General features: G+C 37.9%; 1 protein-coding gene across 3 annotated transcripts; it reads left to right on the top strand.

Moving 5' to 3' along the window:
• LOC117291487 (bcl-2 homologous antagonist/killer-like) lies at positions 1-21,243 on the top strand. 3 transcript variants are annotated; one of them, XM_033773222.1, is made up of 5 exons: positions 1-127; positions 17,737-18,082; positions 18,956-19,099; positions 19,274-19,451; positions 20,179-21,243. In XM_033773222.1, exons 2-5 carry the CDS (start codon positions 17,799-17,801, stop codon positions 20,287-20,289), a joined length of 717 nt encoding a protein of 238 aa, XP_033629113.1. In that variant the 5' UTR covers positions 1-127; positions 17,737-17,798; the 3' UTR covers positions 20,290-21,243. The 3 variants fall into 3 exon arrangements, with proteins under 3 accessions (XP_033629113.1, XP_033629114.1, XP_033629112.1); XM_033773223.1 differs by lacking the exon at positions 1-127 and adding an exon at positions 5,346-5,367; XM_033773221.1 differs by lacking the exon at positions 1-127 and adding an exon at positions 13,249-14,077.
• Positions 21,244-25,368: the final 4,125 nt, after the last annotated feature.

The raw sequence follows: 25,368 nt of genomic DNA, 5'->3' as shown, positions 1-25,368 counted from the left end.
TTGCTTGACGCCATTTTTGTATGAATGTTAACGAGGACTACGAAAAATGTGATTGAAAGTTACACCATGATGATCAAGGAATTCCCCTAATTACAGATAGTGATCCATTTACAAGTGCATTGTTTTGGTAAGTTTTGTTTTATTTATGCTACTGTTGTGTGAAAAATTGAATGTGTTACTCGTGATCTCTTCCCAGTTTGTTTTTACACAAAAAAAAGTGATCATGAACTTGCTTCGCCGTGGATACATGTTTGCGTGCTCTCCTAATTCTGTATTATACGTGCTACGTACGGAAGACAACTCGACCATTGTTCCCAGGTCAAAGTTTACTTTTTGGTGTTTGGTATTAAAATGCATCCAGTTTGATGCAGTTGGTGAAACACTTTCAGAAAAGGAGCTGATGGAGTGATGCCGACTGCCACCGTTGTATTTTGTATAGAATTACCAAAAAAGGATATTTTCTTTCCCACAAATTGTTTTTTTTTTTTAAATAAAAATAACACATTTTGATGGGAGAACCATTGGAAAAGTTTCCATATGGCGCCACCACTTTTTCATTCGATGTGAAATAATAAAGTATCTAATTTACCTCAAACAATGAGATATCTCTTTTTGTAAAAATGAGTAAGAAAGTGGTGGCGCACTACGGAACATTTTCCGAACGATTTTTGATTTGGCAGTAGATATTTTACTTACACAGGAGACGTAACAATCATCAGACCTGGGTGGGGTGTGTTTCACTTGCGCAAACGTATTGCAACCATTCACGAATGTAACCCTCCTCGCCTGATGGCGAAGCCGGAGGGTTACGACCCATGCTCATATAACGAACAGGGCTAGTCAACAAAAAAAGACCCATGCTCATAACAAACAGGGCTAGTCAACAGATTTGCTCAACTTTACCACTTTCAAAAATCATGACACAAATTCTGGGAACACGAACTTAATCCTCAATGTGTAATAAATAACACTCAAAAACACAATTGAGAAAATATTTTGAATAAAAAGGACAAAAACTTACCAGATCCCGCAGCGAAACAGACTGTTTCGCTGCGGGATCTGATAAGTTTTAAATTTGTGACTGTTTCGCTCCGGGATCTGGTAAGTTTTTGTCCTTTTATTACAAATATTTTCTCAATGGTGTTAGGAAAGGATCCATTAGACATAGAGAAGGCAGTTTCATCAAGTTTATTTCCTGTGTACCAACACACACACACACGCACACACAGCCCCCCCCCCCCAAAAAAAAAAGAACGAAATGTATTAAATCATAACTATGCCGAAGCTACTGTGCTACATTGTACAGCCAAACTGCCTAGTCTGTAAGTTCAGTACCATAGACCTACTGGTAAATATCCTTTATTCGAGAAATGAGGCATTGATAGACAGAGTGTTTTTCATGGGGCGAAGCAACATGTACCACCATGGATGTAAATTACATGTAACTGTTTGTATATAAGGGTTCCCCAAGGCTTTTTCAGAACTGGGGTGGGGGAGGGGGCATTCTATGAATGTTTGGTTGAAGTGTACATGTACTACACTGAATTGAAACGAGAGTCTTTGGAATTATTTTTTCAACTTGGTGATCTTGGTTTTATAAGCCCTTATGTGTGCAAATTGGAGCATTCTATACATGTATATAGGAGGCCAGGTGCCCTACGTATTTGGTTTTCTCTTGGTGTTTTTTGTGGAATTATAATATAATAAATAATTCTGTACCAGCCAAACTTTTTGAGTATCGGCTCACAAGTTGCGCATATTGGCCCGATAATGCTAGCTTGTGCATGGGGCCTGGAAGAACCTAGATGTTGAGTTATCACATTTGCACTGAACGTTTGATGCACGTACATCGTAGACGGAATTTCTCATCCAAATTACATGTATGTATGAGGAAAACACTGATGCATGATTGATAATAACTGATTACATGCAAATTGCAAGTGCAACCTTGATCACATGTTGTTTAGACTTAGGAGACTACGTTTGGAGTATGACAGTACGTGTAAACTGTGGGCCTACAGGAATACTAAAAACAATATTTAAAAAAAAATAGGCCTAACTCTTGATTTTGTTTTCAAAATATCTAATAAATGTGGCTTCTTATATAGTGCACATGTCCGTCAGTCCGTCACCCAGTGATGCTCCTGGCGCTGTACGTACAATATTTCCTGCCAGATGTGGGACTACATAAACGTTTGAATTATGAGACCTAATCTGCTAGCGCCATGTCATGCTTTACAAGGTGCTGTGGCGCAATTTGCTGCCGATTGGACCAGGAACACCAGGGCGAACCCCTTCTCTTTTCGTTAAGTGCACTGGGTTCTTTTACATGCGTAACGTAACACATGGGACCAATGGCTTAACGTCCCATCCGAAGGACGAAGCAATGGTTTAGTGTCTTGCTTAAGGACACAAGTGTCACGGCTGGGGATTCAAACCCACACTCTGCTGATCAGAAACACCAGAACTTGAATTCGGTGCTCATAACCGCTCGGCCACGACACTTCAGACATCTGCCCCAAAATACTATTTTAAGATCTTCAAACCATAAAGATTTTTAAATGTTGGCAATATTATAATTTTTATTCAAATTGTTGATTTATTCATTGTTAATATGTTTGTGTGTGTTGCACATGTTTGTACATGTAATTGTTCAATTTATCCAGATTAGTCATGTGTACACATGTATTAGAATCATTCAACAAATTAGAAAACTCATCACTATTGGGCAAATTGCCAATTAATTTGTTTTTATTGCACAATCATGCTCATTTTCTTGTTCATATAATATGCATACAATGCAAACACATGATGTAAACAAATTGTTAAGAGGAAATCCACAACGTTTTAGGCACCCGATTCGCATAGTACAAAATTCCTGGCTCCTGCTTCCAGTTAAAATAATAGCACGGTAAATTTCAGGACATGTTAGGACTTGCCCGTACTTCCCTCTCAGTTCTCAAACCCATGGTTGTCAACCACGGTTGCCAAGTGAAATCAAGCCCCACGCTGTTGCAGGTGATGCTCTCATTTTTGGACTCTGTCCAAGAAACAAGTGACCTTTACTGTTATTGTGATGCAAACGAGTTGCTTGTAACATGTGCTGCGTTTGAACACAGACCAGCTGCAACTACATGTATTACACAGTGTTTACATCACTATTGAATCAAATATTATTTTGCCCTTTTTGTGCTAAAAGGACACATTTAAGGAGTTCTTCACACTCAGGCCTGATACTTCACGGAGGCAACGAAGGCGATTGCCTTGACGCCCCCCAGGCAGCTGCCCCCAGGTCATTGCCTTGGTGCCCTTGAAATGCTACAGTAGAAATTTACAATTTCCTCATAGGGTGTCCTTTACCAAGGAGAAAATGCCCTGTGCCCTTGCCCTTTCAAGAATGAAGCATACAGGCTTGCACACTGGTTTCTCCTCAGTTGTTTTCAGGCCTGATTCTTGTTTTGTTTTCTTCCTCATTGTTAATTTTTTATTTTTATTTTGGGGAAGCGGGTGGGGGAGGGGTTACACTTTAATTATTAATAAAAACTTGTTATTTTTAATTTTTAAACTGTATTGTATAGAATGCATACAACTCAAAGACTTAAGAAGACATGCCTAATAATAGAACTACAATAGAAAGCCCCCGTAACTTGTTTACAAATGAGGGTGTGTGGATAAAAAGTTCCAAACTAATGACATCATTTCAATACGAATGACCTGGGGGAGTTCTGGTTCAAGCAAAACCAATGGTTTGAAATAGTTTTATTACTGTTTGTTTAGAAGAAAGAAAGTGCTTTTGTGTCTATACTGTCATTAATAAAAAGAGACAAACCTATTTCACACATGACACAATTCATTTGGATTAGAGACATTGCAGGTTGGTAGCCAGTCCATGGTCAGTCAAACATTGAAAAGTATTATTTTTAAGCTCGATAAAAATAGCGACACCATGTTTGTTTTGTTAAGAACTACCCATGGATGTTAAACTTTCCTTCCATGTATGATCTATGAGATGAAAATTGCTGTGCCCCTTCATGAGCCAAGTTCAAGGCCTGCAATCAAAGAGTAGACAGAGTCCTTGCTGTGGCTTTATACATGCAATTTGTATGCCAGTTTCCTAAAGGCATTTACAATGTGTAGGCCTACATGATGTATGTATAGATAAACTTCCAGGGTTATAAATATTTCTGAGAAAACCAGGCCACCTCCATGACCAAGTTCTCTCTTCTGAACTGTCAGACAGTTTGACCGGCCTTTCTCAATGGTTGAACCATGGAGCTATGGTTGAACATTCCAATTGCATTTGCCACACATACTTGAGTGTGTGCACTGGAAGAGCCCAAACAATGATGAGTCATCATATGTAGTGATGATGTCATACATGTAGCTGCAGGCCTGATACTGCAGGGAGGCAATGAAGGCCTCGGTGCCCTTGAAATACCCCGGTAGAAATTTACAATTTCTTCATAGGTTGCCCTGTACCAAGTAGAAAATGCCTTGGTGCCCTTGCCCTTTCAAAACAAAGCATACAGGCCTGCTGATCGAACCCTTTGGACCCTGAAACCAATCAAAATGTGGACTTTCCCCAAAACGTTTTATTAACGAACGAATCCAAGGTGGATGATTGTTGTTTTCCCAGGCAGTGTGCATAATTAACGTGTGTTGACCCACTGAACCCTGTTGCTTCCGATTGGTGGTAGCAAAAGTTGAGATTTATAATAGAAATACATCAGAAACCGGAATCAAGATTGAAAAAGGCCCTCGTGCTGCGCCACTCGGTGCGTGGTCTCCCCTTCCAGTCGCTTGGGATAGCGGCTCTATGAAGCTGTCAAAGCCACGAAGGCCTTGACAAAAGGCTAATCAGACTGCAATGCAAAAGCCTCTAACATCAACAACCATTGTATTTTAATTACTATAGAGAATGTGTATACATGTAGCTATAACATGGATTGTTACATGTTGTGCACAAATGTGTATTTAACTCCTCCCATGTATTTATCATAAACGTTGGTTTTAAAAACTGTGTTGAGGATGTTGCGCGTTTAGTATTGATTATTTTTAATGTTTTCCTGGCATCTTTTTATTAGAGGAATTGTGAACAAAGAAAATATTCCATTCATTTTTTTTTTTTGCATCACGTCCATTTCTCCCTCCCTCCCTCCCAACCAGCACCTTGCACTTGGAGTTTGTTAGAAAAACATGTTGGGACTTGTTTTTGAATAGGTTGGTTGGGCCTCTCTCTCTCTCTCTAGTTTTAACATTCTGCCTCTTTTGGCATGTTTGATGATTTTGAAGAAAAAAAAGTTGCCGAGTTAGTAGGCTGATGAGTGTTGAGTTGGATGGTGGGGGAAGCTTGCTAGAGTACCAGAGGTAAGAATTGCGGGACAAATTAGACAGAAAAAAAGAGGGAAAATTACCTTTTCATTTGTGCAATTGTATGCAATCTTTTCATTGAAGTTAGTTGGTAGTCATAAAAAAAATGATCTGAAAAGATCGTATGTGACTGCTGTTTGTTCCGACACATAACCCCCCTTTGTTCACGCTTGGGATACATTCATGGTTAGGACTAGGGTAAGGTTTAGGATTAAATACCCCCAAAAAATGGAGTGTCGGAACATACATTGTAAAGGAGTGAGTCGGATTTAAGGGGATTTGAAACATAGTTTTAGGGGTGTAACCCCTTTACCAATCTGCCAATGTTAACTTGTTGAGCAATCTGAAATACTGTCGGAAGTCACATTTGACCAAAATTCACACTGTGACTGCAGAAATGCAAAATGGACTAATAAAACATGCATTGAGGTTATCTCGAAACATTACTTATTTTTGTGGTTTGTTTATTATTAATTTTTTATAAATATTTTTTTGCCATGACATTAGGACCAAATTTGCTGAAATTTTTGGTAGGAGGGATGTTAGCTGAAAACAAAGTTTTTGAATGAATCTGTTCTTCAGAAATGATACTTTCCTTTTCACACAATAAACATGTAAACGTCGTAAACCCTGGCCATGTTGTATACGATAACAATTACCCGGTGTTTTGTTGACGCACTACAGGAAAAGATTTGTTTTTTTTATTCCATTCCAAACAAAAGCACTTGGTTCAAGGTCTTTCAAGTGTTTTTGTGTTGACAAGAATTTTCTATAACAGAAACACTTTAATTATGTGGTATGAAGTTGAAGGCTACTGTACTAGAATACATTACATTCACCTGTACATACATTTGTACATGTACATGTGTGGTAACTGGTAATTATGAAAACAAATTGTCAAATTTCTCTAATAATGAACTTGTGTATACATACATGTAAGTCAATTTGCAAAGTGCATGTCAGGGTTTTTCCCTAACCTTTCTAGTGACTAGCCAGCAGGACTAACCAACTTGTTATTTTACAAGGGCCACCAGCTTTTTGACTAGGCCATACATGTAAGTAACCATTTCATGTTAAATAGGGAAGCTTTTCAACAGTGTACTTGCCAGCTGGACTACTTGGAGAGAATTGGACAGGTCTTCAGGTGTTTTTACTGGCATTTGGCCAGCCGCAGACCACTGTTAAAGACACTGGACACTATTGGTAATTGTGAAAGACTAGTCTTCACAGTTGGTGTATCTCAACATATGCATAAAATAACAAACCTGTGAGAATTTGAGCTCAATCAGTCGTCGAAGTTGTGAGATATTAATGAAAGAAAAAACACCCTTGTCGCACCATGGTCACACAAAGTTGTGTGATTTCAGATGCTTGATTTTGAGACCTCAAATTCTAAATCTGAGGTCTCGAAATCAAATTCGTGGAAAATTACTTATTTCTCGAAAACTACGTCACTTCAGAAGGAGCTGTTTCTCACAATGTTTTATACTATCAACCTCTCCCCTTTACTTGTTACCAAGTGAGGTTTTATGCTATAATTATTTTGAATAATTACCAATAGTATCCACTGCCTTTAAGGGAGAACACTGCATGCCATACGGATACAATCATGAACACAAGTATGCAAATTTTAAACTGATCAGGTGATTTCCTTGTTTTTTGTTTGCTCAGCCGAGCCATTAAAAGTCTCAAAACACAGTACAGTTTTACAAAGTCTTGCTGTGTCTGGCACTTTCCTCTTTTGGGTGAGCTGCATTCTTTTGTGCATGCCTCTATTTGTACTTACACATACACAATGCTACTTTCGAAATTACTACACGTTTTTAGTGTGTGTCACATTCTTAAGTAAGTGATGGAAATTAATTTCATCATTACAATTGACCATGAGAATTTTTTGACAGGGAACGCCCAAATAAGTCAATATTGGCTAGTGGCTGAGAGCTGGTACAGTCAGTGATGATGCTGTGTTTGATGACATCATCACTTATTAGTAAGGGAACTACGATTGTACATGGTAGACTTGTACATGTACATGCACATCCATTGTTCTGCGTGTACACATGTAACATGTACATTGTGTGTGTGTCTAGAAATATATGACTTGTGCAAGTGACGTCATTGGTCAAGTGCAATTTTTTACCGACTTAGTAATTTGGTGCCGTTACAAATAAAGCGTTCAGTGAATTGTTTTTTTTCGGTGGCGCGAGAGCATTGAGGCCTATTTCACGTTTTTGTGTGAAATATTTAGTGGGATTTAGAATCTGACGCAAGATTTGGTTTTGCACATTACATTGACATACAGTTCATGTATGTGTGTAGAAGATTTTACTTGTGATAAAAATAAATTTAGTTCTTTTTTAGGAGTTTTAATTTCAAACAAATAAAATAGTTGTGTATAATTGTTCATTTGTCATTCAAAGATGTTTGTTATTGACAGTGATTTTCACTGAAATACTAGAAGCCAGTTAGTTCAGTGAACAATTTGTCAAAGCTCTACATATTCTTAGACTACATGTATGCACATTGCAAATTACATGCGTAGCATTGTAATTGAAGCAAATAAAGCTGTTTTTTTATTCTTTATAAGATCAAATTCACAAAATTATGAAATAAAATACATGTACGTTGAGTATAGAAGTGTTCTAAATTGTAAAGTTAGAGTTAAAAAAAAAAACTTACATAAACATCACATAGAACATTTTCCAAGGACCTTGTTTTAATAAAGCTTGTTTTGAAAAAATTTGGTTTCGGAAGGCCCCCAGTAAAAGTAAAAAAAAGCACCTGGGATGGGCCCTGTATTTATTTGTTTTTCTGTTGCAATACAAAGTTTGAACGAGGGGATTTTATCAAATTTGCAATTTCATGAATAAATTCAGCAAGATCTGTTTATAGTCTACACCATTGTTTACACATTGTGTGTATTGTATCTATGAGCAATGCCTGAAAGCAAAGCGTTTCTAGAAACCTCCTTATAAAAATTGCACCACATGTCTGACAAATTATCTAAACAACCCAAAGTAAAAAAATGGGCTGCCTGCTATTAATCATCATATTCCAAATTTGTAATACCAACATTTTTAAATGCTCAACATAAACCCGAGTTTCTTTCCGTTTTCTGTGAAGTGTTTTCCTTTGTGTCCAACTTGCCGGAACACGGAACACGTGTACGAAGATTCGGAAGCTTTTTTTCCTTTTGTGTGACTTCGCAGTACACATTGGAAACTGGGTAATCCCAACTCAACAGGATCTGGGGTGATCTTTGCTAATCACCAGGATACTGTGCCTGCAGGAAATACTACCATACTCTATAATACTACCAGCCTGTAGGGTATTGTTATTTCTAACAGGCAGTGATGCATTAAATGGAAGGGAAAGGAAGCCCTTTAAAGTGGTATTCAAGATCGAATTTACGTTTCTGCGTCACTGACTGAACGTATTTTAAAAGAAGGGGCACAATTGTATACTGGTTGCCAACGTGTAAAATTACAACATCATAGAGGGTGATTTCGGCAACGTTTAAAATATGAAATGCTAAATAATTCATGATTGTTTACCTTTTTTAAACTCAACGTTTCTCATCCCCTCCATTTAAGACAAAACAAAATGGGGAAAGACCACAGCAGCTTGATGAATTCAGCAATTTGGGGCGCTGTGGATTGGGTTTTAGTCCCTAAATTTTGACTGCGAAGGTTTTCCCTTGAATAGTTCTTTGGGGTTTTCCTCCAGCATCTTAAACAGGAACTTCCTTCCTTGTCTTCTCTCCATAGAGTTCTTGGCTTGTGCAGTAGTACATAATTTTGCTTTTCTGAGAGTCAAATTTTTTACAACCAGAATTTATTAATTAAATGAATTGAATTATGAATACAGAGGGCACATGCTTTGGTTGCAGTTATTATTGTGTACTTCAGGGATTCATTTCATGACATGCGTGTAGACAACAACATCAATAATTGTTCTCTCATTTGAGTGTAGAGTATTCATCACTCTCACTAGCTACAAAATACATGTAGCTAGAAAGTTCCGAGTGCCGGCTAATTTATGAAAATAAAAATAGAGCGTTGCTTTTTCAGGAACTGGGGTCCAAATATGGGTTTGCTACTATTGGATTATTTGTATGGGTGTCCTGAGACTTAAATTATTATTTGTTTTGCAAAGCATTATCAGTACCACTTTGTCACTATTTTTATCAAAAGGACTCATCTCATTTCAATATTGGATACTAATTTATTTTATAACACCAATGCCAAAAATGTATTAAATAGAAAATGCATGAAATTAATACATATCAACAGCTGTCAAATTTAATACACTTCCCATGTTAGGTCACAAAACCAGGTCATCAAACCATAGAGACAGCAAAAGTATTCCAAATGTATACTAAACTGAAACAATGTGAAACAAAAAAGTGTTACAAATATATAACAAACTGAAACAATGTATAACAATCAACAGAGGATTAAGATAAGAAGTAATTGGATCTCAATAGGAGTGTCAATCATTCTCATAGCATCTGAGACCTTGCTCTATGGATAACTTAAACTGCTGGCTTCCTTTGTTTAGTAGAAAAGTTTGTTTAATGATTGACAACTTGTAGGAAAAAAGGCATGACAATTAGGCCCCCCCCCCCCCCCCCCCCCCGAAAAAAAAATATGTTGGATTGCCCTTTCACCCGATTTTTTGCTTGGGTCCCTCAGGATATATATATTTTTTTTTTTTGAGATGTCAAAGAATGCCCTGCCAAAACTGCATAAACATTTTATGAAAGATCCGTTTGTCAAACAAGCAAGGTATTTCATCTTCTCGCTTCAAGCGCTCTTTTTGCGTCTTTATTTTGGCAAAATCCTTCAACAAATATTTCCGAGAGTCATTTCATTCGCCATGTTTTTCGTCCATTCAATAAACGAGCGATACCATATAAGGGCATTACTGGCAACAGCGCCCTCTGTTGTTCAATCGATTGTTAGACTGGTTCCCTGTGACATCGGATAAACGGGCGTGCGGTTTGATATGTGTGAGAGGGAAATCGATATCCGTTGCGCTTTTGTGAACGTTGAATACCACGACAGTGTTGCACCATGGTTGCACTGGATAATTATTGTTGTCGACAGTAAGTAGTCGGCCGAAAATAAATATTTGTGTCAAATCTACCATTTTGTGAGCATAAAATATTCATAAAATCACAATTCTAGTATAAAAAAAGGGAAAACCTTTAGGCCTTAGTTAAGGAGGTTTTCTGTTCATTTTAATGTTGTTACAGAATTGTTCATGTTGTTGTTACAGAAGAAGAAAAAGTACCATGAAAAAAATCCTCCATGTAGTAAACAAAGCAACACAATTGTGATGTTTGTTTATCTTGGCACAAGATAACTTGTTTGTGTTGGGAGTGGTTGGGGGTAATACCTTCTCTTTTTGAAAACACATTTTAGAGTCCAGCTTGGAACACAGCCAATATTTTTGAACCAGAGCCAATATTAATGACATCACTTTAACTGAAAATACCCAGATATCTGACTTGGGTGTCACCCACATTGAGTAGTAGTACATGCCTAGGATTCCATCTTTGAGTGTGCAAGGCCATTTTCATTTTACAAAGGGCACTTGCATTGGATATACATTAGTCTATGGAGAACTTTCCAAGGGGCACAAAGGCCAAGACTGGGTTCAATAGTGCCTGTGTAATTCCAGGCCTGGTAGTAGTAGTAGTACAGTACACTCAAAACACTGACAATGCATTGGACAAGTACAGGCGTGTCCGTCGGTAAAATATTAAATTGTTAGGGATATCGGTATTTTCGTGATGTCACCATATCTGGTACTTTCATGATGTAACCATATGCTGTTGAATCCCCTTAATATTTGAAATAATGAAATTCCCCTGATTGGCCTACCAATTTTGGAATACTCTTTGTTACTGAGCGTGTCTGTACATGATGTTAAAAGGGGAAGGCCCTTGTTCCAATCTTGAGTGACCAGTGCTTTCCAACTTCCTCAAAACGCAAAACCTCAATGAGTGGTACACATCAGAACAGATTGTTCCCATGGTTCCATGCCAGATTACAGTTCTAATAATAAACTGACATCAAAATCGATTGTTTGGGTTTTCACTTCTCGTATTTCAAAATTTTCTGTATGTGATTGCGTTTTTGAATTTCCAGAAAATTTGGTCTGCATTTGTTTGTGTACTTCCTGTATACGTATGTAGGCTGCTAAAAATGTATAAAAAACTAAGACTAAAGCTAAAAATTACCAGAGAAGTTTGTTTCTGTTTGATTACTTCAAGCTGTGATACACTGTTACATGTTTTGTCGAATGGAAAGAAACCGCACATACTCCTCAACTCAAACAGGTATGCAAATTCATGGTTTAAAGACAGTGGACACTATTGGTAATTGTCAAAGAATAGTCTTCTCACTTGGTGTATCTCATATGCATGAAATAACAAACCTGTGAAAATTTGAGCTCAATCGGTCATCAAAGTTGTGAGATAATAATGAAAGAAAAAACACCCTTGTCACACGAAGTTGTGTGCTGTCATATGCTTGATTTCGAGACCTCAAATTCTACATCTGAGGTCTCGAAATCAAATTTGTGGAAAATTACTTCTTCTCGAAAACTATATTTCTTCAGAGGAAGCCGTTTCTCACAATGTTGTATTACCAAGTATGGTTTTATGCTAATAATTATTTTGAGTAATTACCAATAGTGCCACTGACTTTAAGACCCTGAGTAGTGCCATACAGTGCAGGCCTATATAATTTGTTTTTGAAAGGACATGGGCACCAAGGCATTTTTTCCTTGGTAAAGGACACCCTGCACACTTTAGAAAAAAAATTGTAAACTTCTACTGGAGTATTTCATGGGCATAAAGCATATCGTCTGCGTTATCTCCGTAAAGAATCAGGCCTGACAGTGCGGTCAACTGCTGATAAACTCAGGACAGTGATGATGGAATCGGTTATGTGGCATGTCTGTCAGCGTACCCGACACAAGCGCAAGTTGAAGTCTAAACCATGATGATTAGTTTCTAAAAGTGGACTCACTGACCAGTGTTTTTTATTTTAGATTAATTCTGTTATTTTGGGGCAGAATAACTTGTGCAGAAACTGTGATTGTTAAGACGTGAATTAGTTTCCACCTAGGTTTATTTACTTTAACACATAGTTTTTCAGCAAGCCTGGGTTAATCAGTGTTGAAAAATGTTGTCTTAAAAAAAAAGCAATTTTCACCTACCCAAAATGCTTATATTTAATATATTTACAGTATAAAAAACCTGACAAATTGAAGGACAATAGGGATGCCTCTTATGTGCAGTGTACTTGAAGAGCATTGTTTAGCCGTGAAAATTTTTATTTTGCAAGACAGGAATTTTCCCAAAATACCCCACGTCAGAGTTCAGTGGTTCATCGGTGTTTACTAATTCTACACTTGAAGAGTATTCATAATAATATTTAGCCATGAGCTATTTTACTTTATCTCAGGAATTTCCCCAGATAAACTACATTAGACTTCTGTGCTCTGTTTTTGACTATTCTTCAAGTGTGTACACTTGGAAAGCATTCATAATAATATTTAGTCATGAGGGTTTGTATTTTGCTTGCCACAGGAATTCCCCGAGTAAACAGATTCAGAGTTCAGTGGTTTCACTGTTCCACCATAGAGCAAAGGCTATTGTACCAACCATATCAAACCAACAGGCTAGTCAAGTGAGTCAATGCATTATTCATCATCCACCACTGAACCTCTTGCATAATTCATGAGCATTAACCTCACCAGTCACAACAACAGATGAGTCGGCGCCCAAAATAGGATCCAGTGGTCCTTTGTTCGTTCGTCTAGTGGTGCAATGTGTCACCACACTTAAGAATAGGGATGACTTTGATCTTGCCAACACTGCACCAGCCGAAGGCATAACATAATAATCCGTGTTTACAACTTCTCACTTCAGTACTTATTCTGGCAGCACATGTGCAGCACTATCAAGGGTGCAGTAGCCTTACTACAGCCCATGAATACATTGAAATCAAGCAGTACTTTTTGACAACATAGAATCCCATAAAGTTCCTGCACCCATTTGCAGATCTCTGAAGAAATTCTACAGTTTCTGGATTATATTATTCGCATGAACTGAAGAAAGATCGTGGTCAACCTTGGCAGTTTAAACATATTTTCAAGTGAACTTGTCGAGATCTTGTGGTTAGTTTACTGTCTTCCAGTTCGTCACAAGACGTGTTTTAAGTTTTTACACAGAACTTGTGCCTCTTTCTTGGTATTCCCAGGACAGTTGACATCCCTGGTGAAGTGTTTGTGGATTTCCTTTTCCACCGCCCATCCTTTTTCCAGCATAACACTTGTTGTCACCTGTTGTTAGAAACTACATTTAACAGCACTTGAACAATTGAACAGAACCTTGAGTTCCGATAGTAGTGGGAGTTTTGAATCTCTACCATCTGTCAAGAGAAATCCAACTCCCTTTCGGCTCACTGGAGTTCTGGAAATCACTGGAAATCAGTCAAACCTGTTCTCAATTTGCTGAGAATTAAGGTGAACCTCATCTTTGGCTGAGGTCGTGAGGAGGAAGCTGTAACCTGTGGTCGTCAAACTCAAACGATAATGAAACAAACCATGGGTCACTTTTCACCCCAGTGTGTGTGTCTGTGTTCATCACCTGTGAGTGCGAGTGCACGGCTTGTTTTAAGTGGACATCAGGGTAAGTTTATCCTTGTGTCTATAAAACATGAATCATAATACATGTACTTACTCATTCAAATCAATACAACCTGCATGTACAGTGTATGTTAAGTGTAATCATTGAGACTGCACTGAATAAAAGCAAAGTCCTAATTTACGGGTAACGGCTGGATTGCCGTGTAGTCCTGTGTTGAAATGCATGTGTGTCAATTGATGCCCTTAGCTACAATCGCAGCCATAATTGTGGCTGAAATGCCAATTTTTATACTGTCCTTCATGTATTAGAGAACAAGGTGAAGGAAATCTTTACTTTTGCACATAAATTACAGTATGTAAACAACAATTTACAAAAATACACCATGAACACATGTACTATATGTACAGATGTAATGTAGGTGATCCTCAAGGCACCCAAAACGCAATCACAGTTGAAATAAAAACCCTGCAGCAATCTGTTGCATAGTGATCAGTGACTTGGAATTGCTCCAACCTTGGCACTGAGTAGTTCCCTCAAATGTTAAACACAACTACATGCGTTGAAGTTTGCTGCGGACTTTAGACTGTAGATTGCGGGTCCCTTTGCACTACTGTACAATCCTTTTTTAATACATTTACTATACCACAATGAAGTATAAATATTGTAATTAACCTAATATTATCATACATAAATTATATATATTTTTAATGTAATTTTGTAAACCAAATTCTCTTAGTCTGTGACTTTTTATTTGGTGATGTATTTTTAAAATGAACCAAACTTGAATTGAATTGAAATTGAAATTTAATTTAATAGTGCATCTCAAATGAAGCTATAATTTATTGTTGCCACTCTGGGCCCAATAATTTCATTTACCAGAATAACGTAACCAGCCAAAATATCATGTCGCATGTACAATCTGTAACTCGTATCCTGCTTCATCTTAGCAGAAAACTGAAAAACACGAAATTGGACCCTGCTTTTTAGAAATCTTCTCGGCAAGCAGTAATAGTTTTTCGTCCCCATATTAAAATTGTTTGTCTTGGCATGCTGATCATCCAATTTGAGGGTCATCCATAAGTCAACTTCCTATCTCCAACCATCTTGGCTGGAGCGTAGTTGTTGATGGTTGACACCCTCGTTAGCAAAACAATGTGGTATGAGATCATCCTCCATTTGGTAGAGTAACTCATTACCATAACAATGAAGCCATCACATTGCCCCTAGGGGGTAAGCCGCACTTTGTATCTTGCTGACATCTGTGTCACCTCGTGGCCTCACCCTGAACTCACTGATTTCCATTCTCTCTTTTTTAATGAGATTTCTACTGACTGCAATTTGCATGATAATTGCGGAGCGAAAACAATTACTGTATTTCTTTTTTTTGGGTGGTTGGACACTTGTGTTTATACATGTAATGGAAGCTTGCAGACTGGTTGGTGGCATAGATGTAGATTTGCAACCAGAGGATTGTATTTGTTTTGTGATGCTATTTGTTTTCGGTTAGATTTTATTTTAAATGCGGGGTGTTGGCATTGGGTGAAATTATGATTTTTTTATATATGGCAGTGTTAGTGCAAACAATTTGTTAAATGGTACTTACTTTTTGAATTTGTTTGTTAATTTTGTTTGATTGTTTGTTTGTTTGTTTGTTTATTTGTTTTGGATTTTGTATTGAGGGGGGGTCTGCTTGCTTCGTTGCATCATTGTTATTTTACAACCTTGTGCAACGTAATTACAGAATATTGATAAGCAGTTAATAAATACAGACTATTAAATAAATTAAGTACAAATGTATACATTATAATTTACAGGCATCGTCAAAACAAACAGACTTATCTGTTTTACCAATTTGATATATTAACCAATGCGCGTTCGCAAACTTGTGTTTTTTGACGATCTTATCCCCTTATTTTTGCCATTTAGTAACACTTTTGTGGGTTCATGACTTGAGGATAGGTTTTAGAGAACTCTTTTGAAATAAAATCTGAATGATCTGGTGACCACGCACATTGCCAATTGGGAAAAAAGTTATGCGACATGAGTAATGTGTATATTAGTAAGAGGTTATAATTTAATAAAAAATTGCCTGCGTATTGTTATATGGAACAGAGAGCAAGCTCTATAATGTATGTGCATGCATGTTTAAATTTTGTATCCTGAAATGAACGATCTTGATAATTGATCGTGGTAAACGATTGCGATCACGGCAACTTTAAATCTAGCACATCAATACTTGGTACCCCTCATTTATTGTGACACTTTTGGCGACCAGGCGACCGCCAATTTCAAACCTTGTCTTGTGATGCTCAAAATGATTTCATGCAGCTGATGACTTCATATGAAAAAGACCCATGTAACAGTCCAAGTATTGATACGGTCCATGTGAGAGATAAGGCCCATGAACAGTTATTAGGAGTCCATGTTTTGATAAAGTCCATGTGAAGTTATTAGGAGTCCATGTATTGATACGGTCCATGTGACTTCATTAGTAGTCCATGTTGTGATAAGGTCCATGTGAAGATAAGGTCCGTGTGACCTTTTTATAGGAGTCCATGTATTGATAAAGTCCATGTGAGGTCATAAGGAGTTCATCTATTGATAAGGTTCATGTAAAGTTATTAAAAATTCAGGTATCGATGTTATTATATTTCCCAACGACTTCCTTTGATGAGTTAATTGACCATAACTCCAATCATAAGCTGCCATACTCTTATCAAACGTGTAATCAATTTTAGTCACCAAGTGTAACAACAACACAGAGACCGCTGAATGATCCCAACCTTCACCTTAACAATTTCCAATTAATGACACAATGTTTACATCTCATGTAGTCTTAACTTCCTCCTGACCCAACCTTGGCCCTCCTCCGAGTTAGACTCCAGGATCAAGGGTCCAATCTCATTTAGCCGTCCTTGATTTGTCCGTCCAGTGGCTCTTAGTCCAAAACAATCAACTTATTCCGATCCATATCTCATTAAGAATGTTGAACATGTGTGGATGGCAAATTGCATCTCGCCACTCGGTGTGCTCCGGCAAGGACACTAACCTATGTAGGTAGGCATGTAATCAATGTTGGCCGGTCAGTAAATAAGTCCTTAAACTTTCGCTTAGCCGGATGTGCTTGCTACGGGGTGATCTGAGCATGCTCATTAGGACGTTGTTAGCCACGCCAGTGTGGCTATGAAGTGCTTGTGGCTGGCCCGTAGCAGGTGTCCGTGACCAGTTGGCATACTAGCTGAACTCGTTAGTTCCCCGCTCCTCGCCTATTTAAAGAGACGGCGAGTGAATGGGATTACCATTTTGATGATTACACATGTCGCTTGTTTGAAGATTATAATCATTGCCAGTTATCTTGGGCTTCTGTGTTGGGAACCAGACATTGTGTACATGTCAAGCACCTATTGTCTAATGAACACATTAAGCTGATACCAGGAATGTACGCATACACGAAGCAAGACATCAAATATTTTGTTGTCATTGCAGACGGGTTACCTCATCTACTCGTCCAGTTTTGATCACAGACTGTGCTCCTGTACGTAGTATAAGAATTCAACTTGAAAGAACTAAAATCTTTTTACTGTATTTCCAAAGAGTGCTGAATTCTTGGCGTATTAACTCGACATCAGACATGGCACTACCCATCGTACCAGAAGAGCTTCGTGTAACTCTCATACTCCTTCTTGATCTCATTATCTCAGAAACCGACGAGGAGAACACACAACAACAAGAGCAGCATCCATTGCCTTCCGCCCACCCTGTTATGAGACTGGATGACACCCCTACAGCAGACCTAGCCAAAAGGAGATTGAGTAGGACATCAACGACGGCCCCAGACATGGCCAGTTATCGGTCCTCCCTGACGGAGACCCAGCAAGAGACTCTATCCCCACACAATGAGGAGAGTGTGACCGAACAGACTGAATCCATTGTGCGGAATTATATGTACCAGAGGTACCAGACTGATTTGCAATCGGAGGACAGTGAGCTGGCCATAGCCACCCCCAGAATTCCTGACTTCCAGTGCTTCACGGACAATCCTCTCAGGTAAGAGTGTAGATGTAGTTCAGTGTTCTCCCTAATAACGGTGATCCCCTGGGCCCAATTTCATAGAGCTGCTTGAGCACACACAAAATTAGCTAAGCACAACAAAAATTTGATAACTAGAAAAAGGTTACCAGCCAAAAATTGTTAAGCAATATTACTGTGAAATTGGGCGCTGGCTAAACTGCCAGTTAAAAGATCGAAGGACCACTCACAGTTCTGTCCGAGTAGTTCGGCCGGCTAGTGAAGTTTGAGTTATCAATGTAAATCAGTGATGGTTCAAAATGCTTCAACTTATAAGTCCCACAGAGTTGAGAGGGAACCATAAATCATGGACAGGTGAACAAACTGGCGAACTTGTGAAATGACAACATTACTGGTCCCCTAATAACTGAAAAAGTTACACACTGAATGCTAATACAGAATAGCAATTTTTTTTTATAGTAGCAATTGGTGTGTAGCATTTTGCTAATGCAAGGGAAATCAGTCACTGCATATTTTCTGACACCCTGAATGTATTTTCCTAACCCTAACCCTAACCCCAACTATACATGCTGTAGAGTGTATTTGGTTGTCAGTACATGTACAGTAGAGCAGCCACCAAGTATGCAGAGAGACTTCAATGCAAGCAAATTTTTAGTAATGGGCCACTTACATACATTAGCGTACACTGTGATTGCATTGGAATGTACTGTACATATTGTATATTTTTAGCAGGTATGTATGTAAATGTGTACATTTTGCAACACACGCCTTTCCAAATTCTTGGGTTTTTTTCTTTTCTTGTTTCTTCCATATAATTCAATGATACAATTCCCAAATGTATTAAATGTATTGATTAAATAATAAATGATTGTTTCTCTTTCATTTTGACAGTCCCACTTCACAAATCGGCAGACGTCTTGCCCAAATAGGCGACCAAATCAACTCACAATATGAATGCGAATTCCGAGAAATGATAACCAACCTACGAATAACACCCGCCACAGCCTACGAAGCATTCGCTGGAGTTGCAAGAAGGTAAGAGGACTCCCTCGTAAACTGGAATTGCCCTTCCATAGTTAGACAATTTTTGTGGCTATTTTCGTACAGGCAATGGCCTTCGTTTCCCCCGTGAAGTATCAGGCCTAAAATACTATGCCTAAATACTGTGCCACATCTTTACAACTTTTGTTTTGGTTTCTTTCTTCTTAGATTATTCACGCAAGGCATCAACTGGGGTCGGATCGCAGCACTACTCTCCTTCGGCTACCAGTTGGCTATCAGCATCAAGGCCGGTATTGGGGAGTTCTTCAGCAACATCATCAGCAGTATTGTCCGATTCATTGCTAGTGAAAGGATTGCACAGTGGATTTCAGAGCAGGGAGGATGGGTAAGAAATCTTGATACATTTCGGTTATTGAAAGACAATGGACACTATTGGTAACTGTCAAAGATTCTAGTCTTCTCACTTGGTGTATCTCAACATATACATAAAATAACAAACCTGTGAAAATTTGAGCTTAATTGGTCATCAATAATTATTTTTTAGTAATTACTAATAGTGTCCAGTGTCTTTAAGCCCCATTTGAACGGGGAAAGTCACATTGTTTAATTAAAAACTGAGAAGTCTGCCATTGGAAGGCTGCTGGCTCCAACTTCGTAGAGCTGAAGTAGCTAAGCACAACAAAATGATGCTAACCAGAATAAAGTTATCAGCCAAAGTACCATGTAACATACTGTGCAATCTGTGACTGGTATCCTGCTTATTTTTGCTTAGGAGAAAAATGCTTAAAGCATAAATCTCAGATTGTCAGACTTATAACTGGTGATTAGACTTCTTCATGTGTGCCTGGCAAATTGTGATAATTTCTCGTAAAAATAAAATCCTGCGCTTTATACTATTTCCCTAGCACTGTGGAAACTGTTTCCATACCAGTTCCTTGAAATTTATAACTCCAGTGGCTATCGAAAGGTGGAAATGCCAATTGTTTCAACATACCTCCTAAGATCTGGATCAAAGTTTCAGCCTTTTTTTTATTAGTCAGCAATGACTCTCACCCCTGCATACTTTTTTCCCAAAATATTCATCGTCATTTTAAATCGTTTGTATTTTCCAGAGATCGGCCCTCACTTACCAAATGGAAACATCAGAGAGCTTTCGTCTGTTTGTCGTCATCAGTGTGACAGCAGCAGCCACCGCAGGAATCCTCTATTGGTTCAGGAAATAAATAAACTCTTGTAAAGAGAAAAAAGACTTTGACATAAAAGTGAATAAACACGCCGACGTACTTCAAGTGACATCCAAGGAAAGTGTAGTGCAATGATGGACAACTTGCAAGAGGGACACTGTTTGGGTTTAAAGACATTTGAGAATGATTGAGAGGATTTCCGTTGTCTTCGTGTGAGCCACAATGAACCGCAAAACTGGAAGGAATGTACCGACTACTTGACTTAAGAGTGTGGATCAACCACAGTGCTACAAAAGCAATGTATTACGACAGCCAGATCAGTTCAGATCCCATTGGAGAACCAGCTAGAAGTGTCAAATATGTGAAAATGTAAGAAATGAAATCGGAGGGCAGTAGTTTTTTAAGGATTTTTATATAGCAGCACGTTTGCACCAAAATCTTAACATCGGTCTTTGATTGCAAACCAAATATCCACGGTCCTTTATAACAAAAGATTGGCTATACTTACTTTTTCCTTCTGTCTGTAAAATAGTTAAGTGACTCCCTACATATGTACAGGCTCTAATGTATGAAACTTCCTGATTATTATGTTGTGAAATCTTGAAGAAAAACAAATCTGAAATTTACTGTTTGCTTTTATATGTGCTCAGGCCTGATACTCTGTTCTTTTAAGGGGAATAAACAGCAGGAAGAATACTTGTCAATCGATTAGCGTCTTTACAACATGCAGCTCCGGGAGTTGAAAACTTTGCCATTAATTTTGTGTACACTGCTGGTAAATGAAGTGGGCATGCCTCTGTCATATTCAGTAATAATCTATTGCAAATGTTTTTAATTAACTGACGTTCTCTCGAAACTAATCGTCAAGTAAATTTTCATGCAATACGAAAAGTTGACATGTTGTCGGTTTTAAACAAAAATATTTAAACAGAATAGATTTGCAATCGCAGAAGAACTTGAAGCTTGACATTGAAATGACTTTGAGGGAGGGGGGGGGGGAACTGTCCCGTGATATCCTGCACTCTGTAGCGTAAATTATCTTTAAGCTTTTCAAAGGCCACATGAAAGAAGTTTGATTGTGGTAAGATTGATGAGCGTGCCCTCGTATTTTAAAGTGTGAAATTTTGAATAACTATAACTTTGTTTCATTGTTGTTGTTGTTTTTTTGTTTTTTGTATATCTTTACTTTTCTGCAGCTTTTAATTATAGACTTGTGTTTTTCCTGTTGTGTAAATTTATTTCATTTTCATGTACCCCCTGTATTTGTGGACGTGGTATGGTTCTAAGACTGATTCTGCAAAACGGTGCTTGATTGCTCTGAAGCTGGGCTGGCAATGTGCATTTACATTCCAATTGGGATTTGTTTCTCTTTGCAAGGGAAAACAAAGTGTGGAAAGCATAGGCGTTAGCATTAACATACTACTGGTATTTATCACAACAGCACTAAAAGTTTTTGTCGGGTAAGAGTAAGTGAATTGTGCAACAATAGTCATGTGAAAATTGTATTGTCTTTGTTGGCTTTGGATACATTGTATGTCACTTGTTTTTATATATACTCCATGTTTGGAAAAAGCTACCCCAAGGTTCATACGAATATTCATATTTATTTGATTAAGGTTATGTGTGTGTGATAAATATTTAAATAAATAAAAACACAAAATGTAAAAATGATCATTGCAGATATGTTGAACATCAACTAACTTTAATTCTTTTAAGTCGATCGCAAGTTCATTTTTGGAGTTAAAAGGCCCCTTGCTTAGGATGTCGCAAGACCCAAACAGCGCCCTCACTGAGATAAGTGACAAGCTATCATTGGCTGAAAGCTTTGCACGGCACATAAATGCCTGTGCGTTGCCTGTGCGTTGCCATTGTTTGATCTCAGCAATGGCAGCCTACACAAGTGATTTGTGAAACTGCTTAGCCAGGCAACCCAATTGTTGCATGCAGCAACATATCTGTTCATCAGCATACGGACCTGGGGGAGGGGGTGGGGGGAAGAGAGAGCTACCACCCATTATTATTACTCGTGAATCAAAGCTTAAATAAAGTAAATCTGAATGGGATCTTGCTGTCCATTTTGAAGAATATGTGATTTCTCAGGAAAAAACACCTTGAGCTTTAACATTTTTTCTTGAAAGAAGTGAAACAGTCACCTAAGGGAGAAAGTACTAGTCCACATTGAATCCAAACATGTAGTGCTGTATTTCGAGTGATGTTTAAGGTCTGTAACCCCCCTGATTAGTACATTCATCTAATCACATCCCTGTACGCAGTATATTTACTTTTCAATATTCAACACAACTAGATCAACCCGTGAACAATTCTAACTTCCAAACAGAGTATTGAAAAACACGGGGCTAATTTTATAAGTTTATGTGTTAATATTTACACATCATAGGCAGTAAACCTCCATTTATTCCAGAAAGTGCAGTCTTTATTAACCCATTTAACATTTACTTTGCTTAAATTTAAGGCTATTTGCAAGTACTTGTTGCTTAATAGACCATGCCTTTCAACATGGAGGGACCAGTTTTCTCTTGTCATATGGTTGCTAAATGCCTTATCTGGTCCAAATGTAGCACAACTCGATGTGCAGTCTATTCAAGCACCCTGTGTTGGCACTTGCGTTTTGGGGACCGTAAACAGCTTCTAATCGCAGGTTGTTGCATCTCTCGCCGTCACATCTCTGCAATAGACGCATAACATCACACACATGTACTTAAGCACAAAGCAAAAAAGTTTCTATTTCGAACGAGATTTCCTTGATGCGAACACTGATTACAAAGAAATGATTTGTCTGGCCAATATCTTCACGTGCAAAAGGTGAAATACAAATGTCTGATTGAATGACATGACTTTAAAGTTTTGGAATTTAGAGCATTCGGAAGTGTACAAGTTGGCGGCTGTGGCTACAGCTGTTGATTAGGCTGTTTCTAAGGGGTGTTGTGCTTCAACACATGTTCACGTGGCGATAAAGTCATAGCCGGCCATAGCTGCTAATTATGTCTCTGCCGTGTAGTCTGAACCGCTTGGGGTGTACCTGCCATTTAAACTGATTGTATACCCACACTACCTTGATCAGTGTTTGTATCCCACTTAACAGCCGTTTATACAGCACCATCCATTGAATTTGTGTACACTTTTAGTTTTTTTCACAACAATTCTTAAGGCTTTAAACTTCAATATGAACTGATATCTGGTAAGATTGTGACTATCAAGTGTAACCACGGACGATTTTTTTTTTTAAACTTGATCTTATTTTTAAAATGACTATGCTGCTTTTTGTATTGAGTTGGAAACAAGTCTAGGTCTACGGATTGATGAAATGTGTGTGAAGTTCAATTGAGTCAATTAATTGTATGTCAACTTTTTTGTTGTTTCCAATTATTGTAGTTCTACCTGTCTTGTGCTTGAGTGGTGTGTATATATTTGTATATATGATATTTACACTACTAGTACTGTGGTTATGCATCAGATGCCTTGCATACATATGACTAACTGGAATTCCTAATTATGTCTACAAATATTTGAGGCATGGATGGTGCCAACATGGAAATTAGGTTTAAATTGTACTTGAAAAAAAAAATTGAGTCTGAGACGACTGTAAAACTGTTTTCTTTTAATATACAAAACTTAAGAATAAATTTGATAATGTACAAATGTACAAAGATTGATGCGTGGGTTTCTTTCCAGTGTTATAGCCACTGTGGGCGGTGCCGATCGGACCTGCCCAAAACTAACAAATTTCGCCCAGCACAGATTGCCCCAGATTTAACTTCAGCAATGCATGCAATGATGGCCCCATATCTAAACATGAAGCATTTCGTTGAACCGCTTACCCTTGTTGGACTAAGTTGGATTAGAGCCCACTACTAAATTGAGGAACCCATTACTTTTTTTTCAAGCCTCAGAATATAGATATTTTTTCTTTGGTGAAAACTACGCAGAATTTTCTGCGGCCTACTAGATAAATTCAATTCAATTCAATTCAATTTTTATTGGTCCTACCATGGAGGAAATTCATTTTTAATACATGCAATACAGACAAAATTAATAAAGCACAATCATAAATAAACTACTGGAAACACATACTATTAATTAATCAGAAAACTACATAATAAACCTCAATGGAATCATACTGAAAACAATATCTAAGCAGAAATCCTCAAACTATTTTAAGAAATCCATACAGAATCAATCTGTGTATTAAAAAGGACAGGGTGGCCACACTATGACCAATGAGAGGCAAGGTAAGACTGTATCCGGTCTACCGGCTGAGGCTGTTGCTATATAAAGGGTGATTTTAAGGGCAGCTTATGGTGCTGTGATCCATTATATTATATAGAAAAGTTTGCGGTAACACCATGTAATAACAATCTCTAAATGAGTTGGGGTGGTTCTGAAAAGAACCGTTGGATTAACTCGACGTTTCGATCAGTATGCTCTGATCGTCTTCTTCCACCCCAACTCATTTAGAGATTGTTATTACATGGTGTTACCGCAAACTTTTCTATATCTTACTTCCACCATGCAAAGTTTCAAATCCTACTTATCCATTATATTGTGGAAGTAAAATGTAAATTAAATTGAATTGAATTGAATTGAACCACAGCAACATCTGGTAGTTCAGATACAGCATAGAATTGGCATTTTTTGCATTGTCAGTGTACAACAAGTAGGCCTACTTTGGTTGATATCAATAGAGGGCAGCATTGTAAACCAGAACCCAGAGCCCTTGCCCTATCTGGCTTAGCCTGAACATTTTTGACTGCATGAGGGTAATGAATAACGCCTGCCTGCCAGCCCCTTTAACCTCGCTTACACTTTGTGCAGATATTCGCAGTCAGTTCACTCGAACATGTACACGTTGTTAATGTGAATAAAACAGCTTTTTATGGTGTCAATTCAATTTCACTTTATTTCCAAATCCAAACAAATAAACAAAACACTTAGGTAGTGAATGAAGAGTAATGTTACAAGCAAATGGAATAATGATTAAACATGACGTAATACATACAACGTTAACGAACAAAGGCAAAATATAAGTTATATGGAAAACCAAACAAAAACCAATAAATAAATAAGTATGCGGCTCTGCTGTACAAATATGCTGCTCTG

The sequence above is a fragment of the Asterias rubens genome, chromosome 6 (genome assembly GCF_902459465.1).
Source record: "Asterias rubens chromosome 6, eAstRub1.3, whole genome shotgun sequence".
Taxonomy (NCBI): domain Eukaryota; kingdom Metazoa; phylum Echinodermata; class Asteroidea; order Forcipulatida; family Asteriidae; genus Asterias; species Asterias rubens.
Note: the sequence above shows the minus strand (reverse complement) of the source record. Positions and strands in the feature narration are given on the sequence as shown.

Coding starts and splice junctions, on each gene's coding strand:
- LOC117291487 (XM_033773221.1), top strand. CDS start 13,981: ATGAAACAAACCATGGGTCACTTTTCACCCCAGTGTGTGTGTCTGTGT. Junction 19,100..19,273: donor TTCGCTGGAGTTGCAAGAAG/GTAAGAGGACTC, acceptor CTTTCTTCTTAG/ATTATTCACGCAAGGCATCA. Junction 19,452..20,178: donor TTTCAGAGCAGGGAGGATGG/GTAAGAAATCTT, acceptor TGTATTTTCCAG/AGATCGGCCCTCACTTACCA.